The 21,895-nt window shown below is 31.4% G+C and overlaps 1 protein-coding gene across 1 annotated transcript in view; it reads right to left on the bottom strand.

Moving 5' to 3' along the window:
- Positions 1-10,329: 10,329 nt before the first annotated feature.
- LOC145247947 (GSK3-beta interaction protein-like) overlaps positions 10,330-21,895 on the bottom strand; it is a 33,821-nt gene continuing 22,255 nt past the window's right edge. The window contains exons 2-3 of the mRNA XM_080109591.1: positions 20,387-20,571; positions 10,330-11,361 (exon numbers count right to left, since the gene is read on the bottom strand). Of these exons, the coding sequence (XP_079965717.1) occupies positions 20,389-20,571 (183 nt within the window). The 3' untranslated portion in view covers positions 10,330-11,361; positions 20,387-20,388. The remainder of the gene's footprint in view (positions 11,362-20,386; positions 20,572-21,895) is intronic.

Below are 21,895 nucleotides of genomic sequence, written 5' to 3' on the forward strand. Positions count from 1 at the left end.
TTTTGGACCATTTGGAACTTACCTGTTGGATTGGAAATTTTTAATTCGACCGTGTTTGGATTTTACCATTCTTGGATTTTTTACCCTTCACCGGACTATCCATTCATGTGAAATCTTTTTATCATTTTTCTTTTACCTCCTATTCCCCTTACCTCACCCTTTTTTTTAACCAAGTAAGATCTGTGACTTACTTGTAGTTTCATTAAATACTTTTACATGCAAAATCCGATCCTGCATTTTGCTAATTCCTGCCCTCTAATGAGAAGGAGAGTATTTCTTCGAAACTCCGCGGATTAAGGACTATCCACTTATCTTGTGCTTCCTTTTTAAAATTAAATATGTTTTTAACTCTTTTTCAAGATGTCTTTTAACATGTTTTATTCATCATTTGTTCATATTATAAGCTCTATTTCCTTTTCGGTTTTATTGAGCTTTTACATCTGGTTGAGATTACTTGTAAATATTAACTCTTTAATATCTATAATATATTTTAAGTTTACCATTTTGATTACCTTGGTAAACTTATCATAATTTATATATATATATATATATATATATATATATATATTAGTGTATACAATATTGGATTGGCATCTATTACACAACTAGTAGCAATTTTTGTATCACAACCCCTGAATATGGATATAAAGATATATATACAGTTTAAAATAACTTTCAGTATAATATTTTTTTTAAAAATGGTTGCCATTCATTTCCTCTTCTTTCATGCTGTACATATTTTCTCTCTCTCTTACTGCCACACCATCCACCCTGCATGTATAACTTTTCTCGTCATACAAATTGAATAAAATTTATTTTACATAAGTTTATTCAAGTGATTGTATCTAATACATAAAAATAAAATAAGTCGGCCGGATTTTCAATTTTAGACTTATATAGCTTCCATTCTAAAATATACATATTTTATTTTGAAGAGCCATTTTCTTTTCTTTAGTGTTAGACCATGTTGTTAAAAAGAAAAAAAATATATATAATTCCCTTTAATTTCTTTGCAAATACAATTATTTCTGCTCTGAATATTTTTTCCATAGGGCAGCCATCTTCGTTTTCTGCAGCAAATGGCAATTACAAAAATATGTAAAATCTAATTTTTGTCAATTAGCTACAACCGATATTTGTAATTTTTTTTTTTTTTTTTTTGCATTCGATTTTTTTTTTTGGTTATCAAACAATCTTATAAAAAACAAAACAAAAAAAATGCACAAAGAGATAGCATATATGGAAACGTATGAGCATATCATTATATTACAGATTAATCAATAGTGTACTATCAGATATTAGGTTTCCCCACACATCTGCCAAGTTGCATGTTTGCTAGGCCTCTTATATGTATAACCGTGAGCCAAATGTATTGCTGTGAAAAAAAAAAACATAAAAAAAACTAAAAATCAAAAAATATGCACACACAACGAAAAACAAAAAAATCAAAAAAAAAAAAAATCCACTTTTTGTCGAATAATTAAAATAATTATCTGGTTATTACATACAAAACCAGCAGTTTATTATACAAGTAAAAAAAAATTATACATATTTGACAATAATAATAATAATAATAATAATAATAATTGTTGACTTGTGTGAGAACTACTAGTGAGTGATAATAATAATAATAGGGAACACAGTGAGATATAAGCAGAAGACAAAAATATTAGCTTTTGATATTTGGGAATATGGCGAGATATAAATGAAATATTAAGCGTTTATCAGCATTTTTTTTCTTTTTAATTTAGGAATAATACAAGATAATAAATAGAATACCAAGCATTTATAAGCATTCCATTAAATGTTGGGAATAAGGTAAGATATAAATGAAGTTGTTAACATTCGTTTAAATTGAGAATAAGATAACACAAATGAAATATTTAGCATTTTCAGCATCTGATTCAATTTTGAGAATAAGATTTAAATAGTTAATATTCTATTAAATTTTTTGAATAAGGCAAGATACGAATGGTGTATTTAGCATTTATAAATATTAAATCTTGGGAATAAGGTATGAAATATGTAGCATTTATCATCTGTGTGGAATACTTAGCATTTATCAATATTAGAAATAAGGTGAGATATATATATCACATTCATTAGAATTCTGTTAAATTTTGGAAATATAGTGAAATTTAAATAAAATAATCAGCATTTATAAGCATTCTATTAAAACAGATGAAAAATGAAGAAATAATATTTTTGTCTGCAAGCAACAGTGATATCTGAATTGGAGTATTACCTTATGTAAATATTGAATCTTGGAAATAAGGTATGTTATAAATGAAATACATAGCATTTATCAATAGTCTTATGTTGGGAATATGGTAAGACAAAATACTTAGCATTCAATTCAATTTCTGGGAGCAAGGTAATACATCTGTGTGGAATACTTAGCATTTATCAACATTGAGAATAAGGCAAGATATAAATAGAATACTTAGCATTCAAGAGCATTCTATTAAATTTTGGGAATAAGGCAAGGCTTAAAATAATCAGCATTTATAAGCATTATATGAAAGAAAAAAAAAAAAAGCATTTCTGTATGCAAGCAACATAGCAATTTTTCTGTGTGGAAATATTTGTATAAAAATTGGTTAAAAACAATCAATTAATTATTTGGTTATTTTCCATTTTTAAGGATAGCAGTAAGCAAAGATTTAATCTTTGATTTAAAAATTGCTTTAATACGAAAAAAAAATGGAAATATTATTTTGTGTAAATATTGACTCCTGGGAATAAGGTATAATATAAACAAAATATATTATATATATTTGTATTTGACAATTTATAAATAAAATAACACAAGAAAAATATCGATTTAAACATTAAAAGTTGCTTTATGTTGTTTTTTAGTTATATATTACAAAATGAGGAATAATTTCTATTAAAAATCCAGTTAGTAATTTGCATTTAAAATTAAAAAAAAAAAAAAAAACACTCTTGAAAAGAGTTTATGTGATGTGCAAAAATTGAAGCAAAAAAAAAAAAAAAAAAAATGGCCAGTGAATTTAACCTGATGTTATGTTTATTTAACATTGAAACTCAAATTTTCACTCAAAATGATTCCTCATTTAATATTTATTAATAATAATATAAATCAATAATATTTAACTAAAACAACATAAAACTACTTTTAATACTTAAACAGATTTTTTTCTTGCGTTCTTCCATAACTATGATTTTTATAAATTGTCCTGTATCATATTGAGAATAAGGTAAGACAATAGCATTTTTTTTTTAATTTTGGGAATAAGGTAATATATGTATGAAATACTTAGCATTCACTAGCATAATAAGGGATATAAATGGAATACTTGGCATTCAATAGCATTTCATTAAATTTTGGGAATAAGGCAAAATTTAAATAAAATACTCAGCATTTATAAGCATTCTAAAAAAAACAACAAAAAAAAAACTTTTAAATAACATTTCTGTATACAAACAAAATAGCAGTATTTCCTTGTGGAAGTATTCCTTTGTGTAAAAACTAGATAAAAAAACGATCATGGTTAAGCTGATGTATATTTGGTTAGTTTCCATTTTTAAGGATATCAGTATGCGAAGATTTAATCTTCGATTTTAGAAATTCTTTCAAAATAAAAAAATAGAAAAAATTTGTGTTTGTTCTTTCAAAGACTTTTGCATATTCAGCACTTGAATATTCGATAGAATTTGGCCGAACTTTTTCTGCAATTACACCGTCATGGATTAATATTTTTTTTTTTTTTTAAATAGTCCAGTTTTGGTTTTTGCCCAGAATTAATTCTATTAAAAAAAAAAAAAAAAAAAGAAAATTCTGTGTGATGCATTTATCCGTGACAAAACAAAAATATTATATTCCAAAAATCACATTAATTGATCAAGTAGTTTTATTTCTAAATAAAAATAATCAAATTTTATAGCTAAATTATGGGCAACCATTTTGTCTATCATCTTGGAGATAAGATCAAGAAGCAAAGGGAGATAACTTGACAAAAATTCAAACTTATGAGATTTATGTTGTAAAGCCTATGAATTTCCATTAATCGCTTAAAAATATCTTTTGCAAAAAAATTTACATGATTTTTTGAATATATTTTTGTTTCATCACAAGTATATATATCATACAGATTTTCCTTTTGATTTTAATTTTTTTTAATATGGAGTGAATTTTAAACAATAACCCTAGATTTTGGTGCGAGTCCTTTGTCGTAACCACTTAGATTCTCAATGCATTTTCATAATCCGCCAAGAGTTTTCATGTTTCACGTTGTTTTAAACGAGGATCAATAACTTAGTTTATCCAGATTACGATTCTCATCATGGTTGTTATGTTCTGCAACGGTTTGGCAGGTGCAACCTCCGATATTCTTCAGATACATCTTCCAATTTAGGGATACTTATGACAAACTCAGGAACCTTTATGGAATTTTAAACTGAACCTTTAATATATTATTCATATTGATTGGACTATTGTGCTCAACTTGAGTGCTATTTGTGCAACGTTTTGGTCAGTTTGGCCTTTGACAGTCTTCAGGCATGTCGGTTCTTGTTTGGAAAAGAAAGGAGAAAAGTTACTGGTTCTGTAGATATTTTCGTATTCTTTGAGTTTGTCTATGTTTTATGGCTGTGGTTTCATATGTGTGAAAAAAAAAAAAAATTGGTTAACAAAGGGGAGGCAACTCTAATAAAGCTCGACAGGGGATTATCTCCCTTTCATTGCCGAAATTTTAAGGGTGTACAATTTTTTGTTTTTCTTACAATTAGAAGCTTCAAAATGCTATTAATCTCTAAGCTTGGTCTGCTTAGTAATTTTTCTTTTTTTTTTTTTAGCGTATGTGCAGCCTCCTTAAGTCGCCTGACCCTCCACCTTGCATCTCTGTCAATTATTTTGACCTTTACACACATACGAAACCACGAAAATATCTACGGAGTCAGTAACTTTTCTCTTCTTTTCCAAACAACAATCAATATACCTGAAGACGGTCGAAGGACAATCCGACCGAAATGTGATACAAATAACTCCTAAGATGAGAACAATAGTCCAATCAATACAAGTAATATAAACAATCAGCCCTTATCTAAAAAATTTAAAACTTTAAAAACTTCTACTAATCAGTCTTATGGAGGTTGAAGGTTCAATCCTTACTACTGGCAATAATTACTAGGAATAAAATACAAATTAACACTCCTGTTGGTTATAGCTGATGTAACAAGAACAATCTACCCCCACAGATTAAATAAGTTTGGTTAAAAATTCCGAATTCGTTCTAGATAATCATTTCCCTCTCTTTTTTTTAGGATGTTGTGTCAAAATTGACTTTGTGTTTAGGCACATTTACCTATATTATTTTCAGATTTTAATTGTTTTTTATAGGTACAAACAAAAGACGTGTAATAAATACCATTCTGAAGACAGACGCTGTTTGAATAAATTTTATGCCATGTTTTAGTGATGGAATGATTCCAATATTCCCCCCCCCCCGATTCCGATACTATTACAAATTCTGATTATTTATAATAGTCTAAATATTTAACTATAAAACTGAAGACACACACTGTTTGGATAAATTTTAGGTTATGTTTATATAACTGAAAATAAACATTGTCTGGAAACAGCTGTAACCAATTTTGATATCATCGCATATACTTTTATTTGGAGTATGGTTTGAAAATAATTTAAAGCTTTAAAATTACATACATATAATATAAATACATATGTTAGGTATACGTATACGTTTATATATGCATACATATATGTTTATGTCGGTAAATTTCCAAACTCAAAATAATCATTATGACTTTTTTAACATAGTTGCTAAGCATAAGGGTGCATAATGTGGGCTATATTTAAATTTAATTTAGATTCATGCAAGGGGTATGGGAGAGGGCTGGTAGCTGTTTGTTAACATTCAAAAACCTCTGACTGATGAAATTTTAGCCATACATATAAGAATTAATAAATATTCTAAAGATTCCCATTTCTTTGAAGTATTTTAAAAGGTTGCCAAAAAGGGAGCATTGGGAACAACTTCCCATTTTAAAATTCAAATTAAGGTATTAGAAACCAATTGAGAAAACTTCCCTGAATCTAAACTTATTCTTGAGATCTCTTAAGTTTAATAGAATCCAAATTATTTAATGAATTAAAAAAAATTAAAATTGGAATAAGGATTCTATAGATAAGGTTTAGCATCATAATTTTTCATTTTCATAAGAATGCATAAAAGTGATGTATAACTATTCGATTTGCTGGTTTACTTATTATTAAAATAGCAGATTCCAGTGTTTGAACTGACACAGCTATAAGACAGCATATTTTCGCCACATCACATTGGGGAGCTGTTAACAATTTTACAAAATGCAGGGATCCAATCGTATCCAAAAGTGGCAACACGCAACCTATACTTTTGTATGGCTACAAGACATGGTCAACGACAACATGTTGGAATTACACAATCCTGGCTGCAGCACATCGGATGAAGAAACTTGCCAGTCTCACTCTACAGGCCTCCACAAGAAAATATGTCACACAATAGCATGTCAACTAGTACGGCCACATTGCATGTCGTTGGTCAATCAAAAACACTCGAAAGTATCTTCTACATTGACATTGATGGCACAAATCCACATTGTAGTCCGTTTAAGACATGGAGGGAATTGATTGATAATGATCTCATCTTGACAGGCAGCACAAGTTAAATGGCAACAGACAAGATATGATGGAATGTCTAACCTTAAGCGTGAGTCAAGAGGATGAATAACAATAATGATAATAATAATAATAATAATGATAATAGAGAAGAGTTTCGAGGAGGATGGAAAGAAAGAGGAAAGAAAGCACTAGCCAGACCTCAGCTGGATGAGTGCAAAAAGGACTGGGATCTTTAGGAGGCTTATTGCCACTCGAATTCCAGTGAAGACCAATGGTCGCTGTCAACGAGAAATCAATGGTAAACGGGTGTTGCAATAATGCAAAAAAAAAAAAAAAAAATTTTTAACTAATTTATTTGGGTGCAACTTTACTATAGCGCGTCTTTAAAAAAAAAAAAAAAAAAAATGCACTCCACAGAAAAACATTACTACATACTTACATGTAAAGCTGAACTTAGTATAAATTCCAAAATTATGAAAACTGATCCAGTAGAAAAATAATTAAGTAAAAACAGAATTTTTTGAAGTTGCAATCTTTCACTGTAAATTAATCCTTTAGAAGATCGAAAAACAGGGAGAGTTAATTGTATTCTATTGTTTAAGTTGCTTTTCACAGAATCTGATGACATTATCTTTCAGGTCGGCCATCTTGCTTTTTCTCAAAAATTAGCTCTAACACATCTTCTACTGGATCGTTTTTCGTCAATTTTGAAATTTATACTAATTTTGACATGACATGTAAATACGACTTAATGTATTTCCCTGAAATGCTTTTGTTTGAAAATACATGATTGGGTTGGACGACACAGTTGCACCCTTATTTTAATCCGTCTCATTTATTTCATTATTTTATGCAGACTTTTTCATTACTTTTAAAATTATTATTAATTTAAAATATGAACATTTATTTTTCATTAATTTTTTCATTACTTTTAAAATTATTAATAATTTAAAATATGAACATTTATTTTTCATTAATTTTTTCATTACTTTTAAAATTATTAATAATTTAAAATATGAACATTTATTTTTCATTAATTTTTCATTACTTTTAAAATTATTATTAATTTAAAATATGAACATTTATTTTTCATTAATTTTTGCATTACTTTTAAAATTATTATTAATTTAAAATATGAACATTTATTTTTCATTAATTTTTTCATTACTTTTAAAATTATTAATAATTTAAAATATGAACATTTATTTTTCATTAATTTTTTCATTACTTTTAAAATTATTAATAATTTAAAATATGAACATTTATTTTTCATTAATTTTTCATTACTTTTAAAATTATTATTAATTTAAAATATGAACATTTATTTTTCATTAATTTTTTCATTACTTTTAAAATTATTATTAATTTAAAATATGAACATTTATTTTTCATTAATTTTTTCATTACTTTTAAAATTATTGATAATTTAAAATATGAACATTTATTTTTCATTAATTTTTTCATTACTTTTAAAATTATTATTAATTTAAAATATGAACATTTATTTTTCATTAATTTTTTCATTACTTTTAAAATTATTAATAATTTAAAATATGAACATTTATTTTTCATTAATTTTTTCATTACTTTTAAAATTATTAATAATTTAAAATATGAACATTTATTTTTCATTAATTTTTCATTACTTTTAAAATTATTATTAATTTAAAATATGAACATTTATTTTTCATTAATTTTTTCATTACTTTTAAAATTATTAATAATTTAAAATATGAACATTTATTTTTCATTAATTTTTTCATTACTTTTAAAATTATTATTAATTTAAAATATGAACATTTATTTTTCATTAATTTTTTCATTACTTTTACTGAATTTTTGAGATGAAGATTAATAATTTGTATTCTTTGAACTACCGTTCTCACCTTCAGTGTTATTCTTACAATGTTTCAGCTGACGTAACCTCTGACCTTCTTCAGGTATGTCTGCAAGGACTCGTGACGTAATGAATAAAGTACTAGGAAAAATTTGTTCTAAACGACACCCTTCTAGATGTTGAAAACTGAATCCTCAGCGCAGGGCGATACCAAGAATACAACTGCAAATTATTTAGGACTCCTACCTGGTCATGAAAGGAAGGAATTTAGGTTAACCTCAATAAAGAACGAAATATGGTAAGCAGCAACTCCGTACATAATCCCATATGTTATTAATTTAATCCTCTTAGGAATATCAGTTGTATTCCATAGAGGATCATCAGCCCTACCCCACAATCAACTAATACTTCAATTTTTAGTTTAATAAAAAATAAAATTGCCAGGGGTTGGGAATAAAAGTCTTGAACAATAAACAAGTCATTATTTGAATTTTTTAGACTACTATCTGTTTCGTCAGGTGACGTAACGGATAAAGTACTTGATGAAATTCAGTTCTAAGTGACACTCTTCTGAAAGTTCAATCCGCAGTGCAAGCGATACTCGGAATACAACTGCAAATTATTTAGGACCTACTCAGTCGGGGCTAATGGAATAAGAGCATTTTACTCACATCGATTAAATTAAAGAGCTCCATTCAAAATCCGTGCAGATTTTCGAATTTGACAGAAAGATTCCAAAGTTTGATAAAATACACCTGAAGAAGGTTGGAGGTTACATTAACCGAAATGATGCCAGAATAACTCTTAAGATGAGAACAGTTTAATCTGAATGATGCAAGTGATACAAATAGTTTCACTTTACATGGAATGACTTATACAATCTTAAGCAGCATCCATTAATCAGCACATCATCAAAATATGTGACATTATGTTTCAGAATTTTTCAGATCGGTAATTTAGGTTTGGATTATTTGGATTACTATTCTCGTCACGTTTGTCCGTTTCATGTTTCAGAAAATGTAACTTTCAACCTTAATCAGGTGAATCTTTGTCAAACCCAGGAACCAATACGGAATTTGAAACTCAACCCTTTATTCTACATATGAAATTAGATCGTTCTTTTTCTATTAGTCACATCAGGGTAGAAGTGTTCAGTCATTGTTATTGTATTATTAGTTATTATTGTATATAGTAGGGATTGAACCTTCAACCTCCAGAAGAGAGTCACTGAGAACTGATGAACCAATGCTTTGACCTGTTGCATCACACGTCTATTAACAATTCTACCTGGTCATGGTTGAGGGAATGAAAACAATCTACACTTCTTCAGGTGAATCTTTGAGTTCGACAGAAAATTTCCAAAGTTCAACAAGATATGCCTGCAGAAGGTGGGAGTTTTTTTTTTTTTTTTTTTTTTTTTACATAGGAGTCACCACTTATCAAGGCCCAGAAGCCACTCGAAGATAAGGGTTAAAGAGTGTACAGTATGAGAATCATAGTAATCGTTATTAGTGGAAATTCGGTAAATTTGTTAACTTAAGTGGAACGGCTCATCAAGAACTTGTTTACGTTGGATTTGAAGGCGACCATATTGTAGTCAGCTGAAAAGCAGGCAAACGGAAGACAGTTCTACAGGCGTGCAGTTCTAAGAAAGAAACTCTGTTCAGGGAATCTACGTTTAGGTTTAGGCACATATAAAAAGTAGGGGAAATTATATCTGTCCAAACACTGTGAGAGTAACGCTAAAAATTAAAATTAGTTTCAATGATTGAAATCTTTTCATTATTTTTTAAATAAAATTTTTTAAAACAACTTTCTCATTGTCTTTTACAATAATTATTTTTCATCTCCATTTTCATTCGTATTATTGAATATCCAAAACTAGACAAGCACTAAGATAACAAAGAAGTTAAGCGCCAAACAATGTCAGTTGTTATTCAGTCATAAAATATGCTTAAGTACAACATTTTCGTATTTATTATTATAAAGCCAATACTCTATTGATTATTACATTGTACCCAATATATAGTAGTGATTTAAAAAGTTAAAAAATTTGTTTACTTGCGTCCCCATGAGGGCAGAGTTAGACACAAGGTTGTGTTTTAATCCAAGACAAATCTAACACCGCCAAAATGGTCATTGTATTGAGACAATAAAATAAAAATTGCCTCAGTCTAGAAGGATTACTCCTTTATTAACTGAGAACAGAAAAGACTGTATGACAGCAGAAGATACACTATACTTTGCTCCTAGTCAAAAGATACAATTTCAAAATAAAGGGAGACAACAAAAAGCAAAGGCATTATAAATAAACAAATAGATGGCGCCACCTGTAAGCCATCCAATAAACTAGTCTAATGACATCAAGGTTAATTTAAGCTACCTCTTGTGATTTTGTCCGGATTAGAAGAGGTGCTAAAAAATTCATGTTTTATGAGTATTAAGTAAAATTTTAAATTAAAATAAAATGAGAACTATTGTTCTGTTATCCAAATGCACAGAGATTCTAACTGCTATTTGACTATTTACGTGTCATCAAAAATTGGACTATTTAAAAAAAAAAAAACAAAAAAAAACTTTTTTATGGTGTTGTGATTGTAAAAAATACGCACCAAATTTTGATCACAGAATGTTTTTATTGATCAAATTAAAAACTGTGTAAACTTCCAAAGTGACAAATTTGTTTTGTTATAAAAAAGCAGTTACCATAGAAAAAAGATTTCAAAAAAATTTTGTTTTGACTCTTATTTCCATCATATTTCCATTTAAAAAAAAAAAAAAGAAATATTTTGTTTGTTTTAAATTTCAAAAAAGTTAAAAAAAAATGGAAGAGTTACTGATATTTTTTTTCTTTCATTCTTTCTTGTTCACAAGAAGCAGTCCTCTGAAAGATAAAAAAAAAAAATACTTTATATTATATATATATATATATATATATATATATAAAATAAAAATTACAATTAAATTTACCAAAATGATCCAAGATGGTAAAACTAAAGTATACTATAAATATTAAACAAATAGGAGATAGAGCTTATAATAAGAGCAAATAGTTAAAACATGTTAAAAAACACTTTGAAAAAGAGTTAGAAAGATCTTTGACTTACTTGTAGTTTCAAATACTTTTGCAAGCAAAATCCGATCCCGCATTTTGCTAAATCCTACCCTCTGATGAGAAGGAAAGTACTTCTTTCAAACTCCGCGAATTAAGGACAATCTACTTATTTAGTGTTTCCTTTTCAAATGAAATGTTTTTAACTCTTTTTCAAAGTGTTTTTTAACATATTTTATTAACTATTTGCTCATATATATATATACACACACACACACATTAGCAGGCTGCTCGGCATTGCCCAGTCGTAAAATACTCATAAATATTATTTTAATTAATGCAGATTTCTTATTTATCATAAAACAGAAATATCGTAGATATTAAACGTAACGTTAAATTCCTTGAATAAATAAATAAATAAATAAATAAGCAAAAAGAAAACAAAAACAAAAAGAAACTGAAACGTGTGCATATTTTTTTTTCTAAACTTCACTTCTTAGAAGTAAAAAAAAATACTCAAGCTGATATCGAAATCAAAACCTAAAACAGGGAATCAAGTACAATAACCATCAAGCCAGCTTGACACGTCTTTAAAAACGTTTTCAAACCTACTTATTATTAAAAGACATAAAGAATCTGTCATTTAAACCATTCATGCATGCGCATTTGTGAAACAGTTGACAAATAGATAAAAATCCAATGACTCCGATGTACCAATTTTTCAGCGACTGAAAATGCAGAAAAGACATAATTTTGCTGACTTGTTAGTCACGAATGAAACAATATTGTAATTTATACCCTGTAAAAACAATAAATTACCAACAGAGATAACTTGATCTTCAGAATTTTTGCAAACTATTCTATTATTATGCATATATATATATATATATATATGTTGATTTTTTGTTGTTGTTGTTAATTTCTTTTTAACTATAATTAAATATTTGGTATCAGTGTCTCTTTTCTAGGAGATCGGGAAAGTAGTTTTCCCTTAAAAGAGGTCTCATATTTTTCGACGTAAACAAATATTCTTTATTTTTATTTATAATTTATCTATATACATCTGTTTCACGGTACAGTCAAGCCATGCTGGTGAGTTGTAGTACAGTGGAACACATGTATGTAGATAACCATTATATATATATATATATATATATATCTCAAAGAATCTACTGTTGATATTATATGCCGGGTTCTTCTGGTTGTGCGGTGATAACATTTCTCAAATGCCCTTGTGATGTTAGGCTGTATAAAAGTGTTAACTTTGGTGAAAATCACACTGTTTTGGAACTTTTTTGATTATCAATACTTATCGGAGGCATTCCAATAAAAAAACCTATCCAAGAACACTGCCAGGCACATAAAGTACATTTGTGTGAAATGTAAAAAAAAAAACAAAAAAAACACACTGCTTTATATATATATATATATATATCTATTTTACATGGAGGTCACCACTTATCAAGGCCCAGAAGCCACTCAGGGATAAGGGTTATATAAGTGGAGATAGAGATTTTGGAACACAGTTACAAGGTATAAGAGTGGGTAATGTGGGCTATATTTTGTTTAATTTAATTATTAAACATCAATCAATGAATATCCCCAAATTTCAGTTTCTTTGAGACATTTTGAAGGATTTTAGGATCATAATATCGGCAAAACTTCCCATTGTAATTATATTTTCTTTTTTTTTTTTTTTTTTTCAGAATCCTTTCAGATGAGGTTCCATAATTTGTGTATTCATTCTTTTGTGGACTTTTTGTAAGACCTGTGGCACAGTGGATAGAGGTGAGCATTGTCTGAAGACAGTGGCTTTCAATCTTTACCCAAGCAGGCTTAGCTGACAAAAACGAGGTGAGACCACAACTATGGAAGGAAGTAATTACTGCGGATACAGTTACAAGAGTCAGCATTCCTATCCCATCATGGTTAACGACCTGAAGAAGGCCAGATGATTAGTTGGCCGAAACGTGGTGAAACAAGAACAACAACTATAAAGATAAGGCTAACAGTCCGCAAAAGAATGAATACTCCCATTTTAAAATTTAAATACTTCAGATTTGCATAAACATTTTACTATTAAGCAACATTCCTTGAATTTCAATTTCTTAAGATCCCTTAAGCTTTGACTTTTAAACATTTTCTAGGATAAAAATCATGCAATGGGTTTCGATCGAAATTGGAATAATCTAGAATAGACAAAATTTAGCAGCATTACATCTTTGTGAAGAGACATAAATTGGTGCCAAATTTTACTTGAAAAATTGGTCATCATAAAACTCGATGTCCTAATCAGGGCAAACTTTGCTGGTTCAGTCATGTTGAATGAAGCAATGGGGTATATCAGCACAAGCAGAGACCTTAAACTGGACAGCAAAAAGAAAGCTGGACACTTAAAAAAAAAAAAAAAAAAAATATCGAATGAAACCATCAGGCAGCAGTAGCAAATGAGCACGGCCAATCTTCACAAACGTGATCATTGGAAACTTAGCATAAAGATAGTCAAACAATATTGTGGGGAGAAAGTGAACACTATTTTTTGTACTCTGTCTAAGTGTACCCAACCAGCTATGATGACCGATAATTGCCCCAGAAGGGGGAGGGAGGCTAATAAAAACTGAATTATTTATGTGAACGATCCTGGGTACTACCAGATGCCCTTGCTAGTTAAAAAAAACGGCTTCATCGCTGATACAAATACAGGAAGAAAAAAAAAACAATTTTGAGAACATTAATAATATTGTTTTAGTGAATAGGATTGTTGTGTGTTATCTAACCATGTTTTGTCTTGAAGTGACCTTAAAGGTCAAAGCCGAGATTGGACTGTGTAAGAACCTAGATAATGGAAATGTTTGGTTGCAGTCGGAAAATCACCTAATTAATATGCATGGGTGATGTGGCCAGATAGCCAATCAGAGCAAGTCGGGGTGTGGTGTGGTGAACAGGGATTGGTTGGGTGGGAAACAAGACTAGCCTGGACCTTAGCCACCTCTTCATTTAAAAGGAGCCGCAGAGCAGGTGAGAGTCAGTTGTTGTTATTGGGAAGTTGTAGTTACTGTCCGCCACTACTCTGTGCACAAACACTCCGTTCACTGACCGATTGAGAAAAAAAGAGAAAGAAATCGGTTGTTAAAAACAAAAAAAAAAGGACCCGATTTGAGCTACTATCGGTGCATATGAGTGCGTTGGAAAATATCAACAGCAGCAAAAATGGCTGGCCGTGAAGAGATTAGCAGCAGCAGCCGAAAAACACACATATGCAAATTGAAGCCAAAAATAACAAAAAGGCATATGCAAATTAGGAAGTGTATGCAAAAAGAAAAAGGGAAAAAAAGTAAAGGAGAAAAAATGCATCACCTACTCGAGGAGACTCCTTGGATTACCACCTTCTCGCGGTGAAGGAGCAAGAGCGTTTCAATGATCCTTAGAGCTATGCTGGTGGGAGCGAAAGCTCCTGGCAGGGTCACCCTTGCAAGAAAGGTCGACGGATAGAAACGAGACAAAGCATGATCCCTGGTCCTCCAGGTTGGGGGCTGAGCATAGGGCTAACGACCCTTTCTCATAAAACAAGTATGTTACGGAAACGGTACAAAGAGAACCCCTACTTCAGCGTGTGTGTGTGTGTGTGGGGGGGGAGGGCTTCTGAGAAGTGAAACTCATATGAAAGCTGGTGGCCAAAGCCGAGAGGATGTTAACAACAGAATGTGAGAAGAGCATTGCACTGGACCCCAGATGGCAAAAGAAAGAGAGGAAGGCTGAGAGCAACTTGGAGAAGAATGGTGGACAGAGAGAGGAAAAAACTATGCAGCATTCTTGAGGTTCACTGGCTGGGCTGGCTCAGGATAGATGGAGGTGGAGGGGATTTGTTGCTGCCCAACACCCCACTGGGTGTAATGATTGATGATGATACTCGAGAAGAAGAAAAATTAGACATCAAAGAAGATGGACATGTAAATGTGAAGGCGAGAAAAGGATCAGCTGTGGCCGACATGCGGTCGGAGGAAGAAGAAAAATGGACGTCAAAGAAAATGGACGTGTAAAGTTAAAGAAGAGAATGGGTTGGCTGTGGTCGGACAGCAGTCGAAGGAAAGAAGAAAAGTGGACACCGGGCAAGATGGACGATAACGAGAGACACTTATAATGGTAATAAAAAAACTTTCGTTGAGAAAAAAAAAAAATGCTGACTCGGATTTCTATTTTATTTCTTTCCTGTGTTTGTTTGTTCCTACCACGTTACATAAGAGTGAGAAACTATGTGTGCAAGCCTAGATATAGCAACAATACTCCATGCATTTGCAAATGATGACTTTATTTATCCATACGAAAGCCAATCTTCTTTGCAAATGACGATTTATTCGATTTCATGTTGGCTGTGAATATTAGTATTAGACTGAGGTAGTTGAACGTTGGAATCTACAAAAAAGTACCATCTGTTATGGTACTGACAATCGGAAAGATTTCTGATAATTTTTTAAGGAAAGGAGGCTTAATCTTCGCAGTATTAAATGCAACATATGGGGGGGGGGCGATGATTTTTCCTGTCAGTTGCATTAATCGTAAGGGTTTATCAACTAAGCTGTAATCTCTGTCCCATCGCCAAAATGTTACATCCCTGTGCCGTTGATGAACTCATTTCACTTGTGCCCCTTCCTGGAAAACCTGCTTAGCAACAAAATCACACCTCTTCACTACTGAGGTCCTTAAATGCCAGAGAGTTTTCTACTCTAGTAGTTTCTTCCCTCGAACAGCTAGATTTTGGAATTCCCTTCTTGCTACCTGCTTCCTGAGTGTACTGATATGCAGAAATTTAAATGTAATGTAAACCAACATCTTGGTAATCTTCCCTAAGCATGGTCCCAAATAATAGCCCCTTACATCTAAGTGGTGATATGCCTTGTTTGGGGTGAACGTGAGTAAAAAAAAAAAAAAAAAAAATTCACTTAGCAACAAAATCTCACCTCTTCACTATTGAGGTCCCTGAATATCAGAAAGCTTTCTACTCTAATACTTTTTTCTCTTGAACAGCTAGACTTGGAGATTCCTTTCATACTACCTGGTTCCCTGACTGTACTGATATGCAGAAGTTTATATGTAAACGTAAACCAGCATTTTGTTATTCTGCCCTAAGCATGGTCCCAAATAGTAGCCCCTTATGTTCAAGTGACTTGTTAAGAGTGAATGTGAGTAAAAAAAAAAAAAAATTAATGAGGGTACTCGAAACCCATACTACATAGCCAATTTTCCAGCTATTAGAGAAGCAAGATTCATATAGTCATTTATTATATAGTTTAGTATTTCAATAGATAACGTATTTATTAATTTACTAGCGAGAGAAGGGGCGCCCGGCTTTGCCCGATCGTAAAATACGCTTAAATAGATTATTTTAATTTGGCCATATTTTATATACGTCATTATAGAGTCGTAATTTAAAAAAAAAAAAAAAAAAAAAAAAAGAAAGTATCTAGGTGTCATCAGCTAGAATCGAAACCAAAACTGCAGCATTCAAAACTGGTGATGTTACCACTGTACTAACGTGACACGCATATAAACTGATTAAAACTTAAAACTCAAAAATAAACTAAGATGAATGTACAAAATGTTTAATGGGTTTTTTTTTTTAATTCTGATCTATTTTTGACCCCTTAAAAACAATTTTAATGGCTAAAGATCCATAAAAGAACGGTCTGTAAAAAATCCAATCATTTGAGGCCCCTAGCGCCACTCTATGACTTTTAGTTTCAGAAGAGATAGAGTTTGAAAATATGGAGACAAACAGACAGACCAACAGACAGACATATAACCGTTTATATATTAGATTTACATATATAAGAGCAGATTCATATATTTTGTAGGTGTCATATTTTATTTAGATCCAGTACATGGGATAGAGTGATGTTCAGACCCTGATAACATCCTACTTTTAAAGAGTCCGAATAGTGAGTGAGTATGGAAGGAGTAAATAGGTTTATGTTTAGTGTTTCTTTATATTAATCTTTAAGATAACCCTGTTGTAGCCCTCAGGGAAGTAATATTCTGGCAACGTGTTACACAGATAGGAAGCTCTTGGAAAGAAACTGATGTTTTTACAGAACAGTGGGATTTGAACCAAATGCATTTTGAGTAAAAAAACACTATTACGTACTTACATGTAACGTCGAAATTAGTATGAATTCTCCAAATTATGGAAAATGACCCAGTAGTAAAAATAATTACAAAAATAAAATTTATCGAATTATAAAGTTTTATCATATGTTTTAATGTGGAACAGTTCTTTGTGACTAATTCTATAAAAGAAACTGACTTATCTCCCTTGACGTGCTTATTTTCAATTAAAATCCGTTATTTCAAAATCGGAAATATCCGACCAGTAGTATGAATGTTTTCTTTTTTTAATACTAGATCAAGCATATCTTCTACTGGATGATTTGTTTCTGTAATTTTTTGGTATTTATAATAATTTCAACATGACACATAATTACGTAAGAGTGTTTTTACCTGAAATGAACTTGGAAATCCCACAATTCTGCAGAAGCACCCAGTCTTTTTCAAACATCAAAGTGGTCATGTTACGACTGCAATCCTATGCAGAGGTGTCTCTTCCTCCCTTTTAATATGGGGCCATTTGTAGGTTGTCGGTGATGATGCTTTAGGATGGGATCCTGGCCATTTGTTACGTAGCCAGGGTCTCTCTCTCTCTCTCTCTCTCTCTCTCTTTCTCTCTCTCTATCTATATATATATATATACTAGTAGGCTGTCTGGTCATAAAATACACTTAAATATGATATTTTGATTAATGCAGATTTCATATTTATTATATTATACTAGCATGGGTGCCCGGCGTTGCCCGGGTGTTTGGTGGTGTATGCTGAGCAAAAAAATAAATAAATAAAAAACGGTCAATTTTTTTTTAATTTGACCCCTATTATGACCCCTTAAAATTTATTGTTTTGGGCTCAAATCAAGTTATTAAGTTAGATCTATGTCCAAGGAACCTATATCTAAAATTTCAAGTGTTTAGACCCCAATTTGTCGGAGGAGTTTGGTAGAGTTCTCAAAAGTCAAATCGTTGAACTTTGACTCCTTAACAGCCAAATTTCTGGCTGAAAACCGATCACATAGATTTTCCCAAATCTCATTACCTTGTATATCAAATTTCGAGCCTGTAGACTAAAAATTGACAGAGTTATTGCGTAGGGAAATGTACACAGACACGTTCACTTTTATAGATATATAGATTGGACCCGTAATGATTTAAAAAGTTAAAAAAAAAGAAAATGACTCATGCGCCGCCACTGAGAATCGAAACCAAAACGTTTAGCTTATGATTTACTTTTTCCTTTGATGTTAATGCCTGAGCTATTAAGACATGTTTGCTGCAAGGCTAAAAACTAAAACATGAACCAATAGCTATTACGTTACGCATGCATATTCGTAATGCCGTCCTTTGATCTTCATCTGGCAAATTCCATTCTTTTAATTTCCACACTTTGCACAGATTTTCCTCGGCTAAAACCTAAATATAAAGTTTTGCATGGATTTGAATACACTACATATTAAGTTCCATGTCTGTAGACCAAAAACTGACAGAGAAGTTAGGTAGGCAAAATGTTTTAAACAAATATATATATGCATACATAAGTAGATATAGAAAGAGGTTTGTAAATCATGTAGACTATCTGCATAATTATAATTACATGTTAACTAAAGATGATCATCCCATATGAAAACCCAAAAAAACAACAAAAAAAAACTAATAAAATGAATATTTAAAAGAATATGCAAATTAGATCTTTTACAGATGAATGCAATTCCAAGACCCATATATAACAAAGCTGTATTTTCTTTTTAAATAAGTCGAAAAAAGGCTTTTTAATATGAATATCAATAAAGAAGCTCAAATTTATAGGAGTATAGATATAGATATGGGTGCCTTGTATATATACGTGTCTATATTTCTTACATGTGTCAATATATATTACATGAGTTTGTGTATTGTCTAGTGGTTTATGTGACAGTGTCTTTGATATCTAACGAATGCGTGTATACAGGGTATAGTAATATTCATTGTGCCCTGCATGTATACAAAATGTTCATTGTGAGTGCCGCCGCTTCTTCACAAATACACGTACTTAACAAATGTGACACAAACTTTCATAGACAGTTTTTCTTACAACCAAACGGTTAACAATATGTCTCCTTGTCTCAGACCAAAAAGAGCACATACCTTCTTATTTGTCCAAACTCTGAAAGAACGCCATAACGAGTTATATTTTACACGTTCTTTATTCGAATTATGGCTTCCCTTGTTGGAGTTTGGAACGCTGAGTCTCTTTCTACATTTTCACAAGTTCTTCCCCTTCTGCTTCCAACAGGGTCATCCACACGTCGGCTTGCTAATGCGTCTTTTACTAACTCATTAGCTTGATTTTTGCCGACTAACTACCTATTACATCAGCAAAACCCCAATCATGTGTCTAAGGATACAAACAGGTGATCTTTCACATAAACCAAAGTCTTTACTTCTTACCAAATTCCACAACTACTCCGAAAATTCCTAAATCGACTGTTTATTATACTTCTGAGTTAAATTCCAAGCTGTAAATCCACATTTTCCAAAATCTGATTGTTTTATTTTTCTAATAATAATAATAATAATAATAATAATAATCGATCAAGGTTACTTGCCATTGCCCTGGCATGGTAATATAATAATATAGACGGAGTAGTTCTTTTTCCCTAATTCTTTCTGTAACTTTTAGAATTTATACTAATTTCAAAATGACACATAAGTACATAGTTTGTTTGAAATCATTAGAAGCACCGAAACTGTTCATCGAAGAAACTGTTTATGCTTACCATCAGTTCAAAATTTCTGTTTCAGATTGTACTTGCTGATCCTTAAGGCTTTGTAAACGCGAAAGTAAAGCATCTCCGAAGGAATTTCGATATTCTGGGCTGACGTGATCAAGTAAACTGTAGATTGTTTCAAAGTAGCGGCTTGTGACCAAGTCATCAATTTTATCGAAATCATTTCCAACAATCTGAGAAATAGAAGAAAAAGTAAAAAACATGATTATAAAAACTGTAACAAAATATTTCTCTCTTTACACTACCAATACTCGGATCCTTGTTTTGCCTCAGTTTTTTTTTCTTTTTTAGTTTTATAACCTCAAACGAGACAGTGCCACTAAGTTATAAGGGGTTACTATTTGGGACCAGACTTGCAGGGGTACTATGTAGGGAGTTGGGCAGTGAGATATCTGTTCACATGACACTTGGACTTCTGCATATCAGTACAGTTGGGATAGCAGAAGCTTGGGAGGAAATTTCAAAATTTCGCAGTTTGAGGGAAGAAGCTATTTGAGTAGAAGAAGACTTTACTGCATCTAGGGATCTCTACAGTGTAGGGGTGGGATTTTGCTGATTGTTGAGGGTATTTATGTCAAGGGGGTACTAATGCTTTGAGTTCATCTGAGCACTTACTATTAAAGTACTTGTAAAACAGACACAAGGATGCCATATTTTGGCGATGAGACAGAGGTTGGAGTTTGTCTTACAATGAGGAATAATCACGTTGACACACTGGTTCCTGTTAGATTACCAAAGTTAAGAGACATTGAACTCGGTCAATACTAAAATGGGTGACCATTTGGGAATTTCAGGTGCTCTATGTGCTCTCCGCTTATCTCGGCATTGTTTCCAGTTATCTAGCACTTCTCTTTGCCACTGGACTCAAACAGTGCAGATTCAGGAGAGATGTGGTTGAGGATTGTGTAACCGTTGCCTCATAATTACATGTGCAGCTATCCATTACAGAAGGTATCCATTGTCTCTTGAGACTGAATGGAGGCATCACTCATCGCGGGATCTGTTAGTGATACTTTTTTTTTTTTTTTTTTTTTTAAAAACCTGTGAGAGACTAGTGGCAGATGCATCAGCCCAGATGTGACAACAATAATCCATGCAAAAATGAAGGACTTTCTGCTCTGGTTTAACAAACTCCTATGACTGATTTTCATCCCAGACCTGAAATTGATAATATATACATCATAATCACTTTGACACACCGTATTGGGTAATCCAGATCCCCGGGGAGTAACGTTAATCAAAAGTGAAGGGGTGGGATCTTGTTGCGTGTCGGGAATATGTATGTCAAGGAGGTACAAGTGCAATAAGTGCATCAGAGCATATTGTATTAAAGTACTTATAAAATAGGCACAGAGATGCAGCATTGCAGTGATGAGACAGGGGTTGGAGCTTGGCTGATAACGTGGAACCTATCAGATTTGAGATTCCCTTTTGGGCCTTGTCTAAGGGAGAGAGACTAGTGATAGATGCACCAGCCCAGATGTGGGAAAAATACTC

The sequence above is a fragment of the Euprymna scolopes genome, chromosome 26 (genome assembly GCF_053919585.1).
Source record: "Euprymna scolopes isolate OS-2025 chromosome 26, ASM5391958v1, whole genome shotgun sequence".
Taxonomy (NCBI): Eukaryota; Metazoa; Mollusca; class Cephalopoda; order Sepiida; family Sepiolidae; genus Euprymna; species Euprymna scolopes.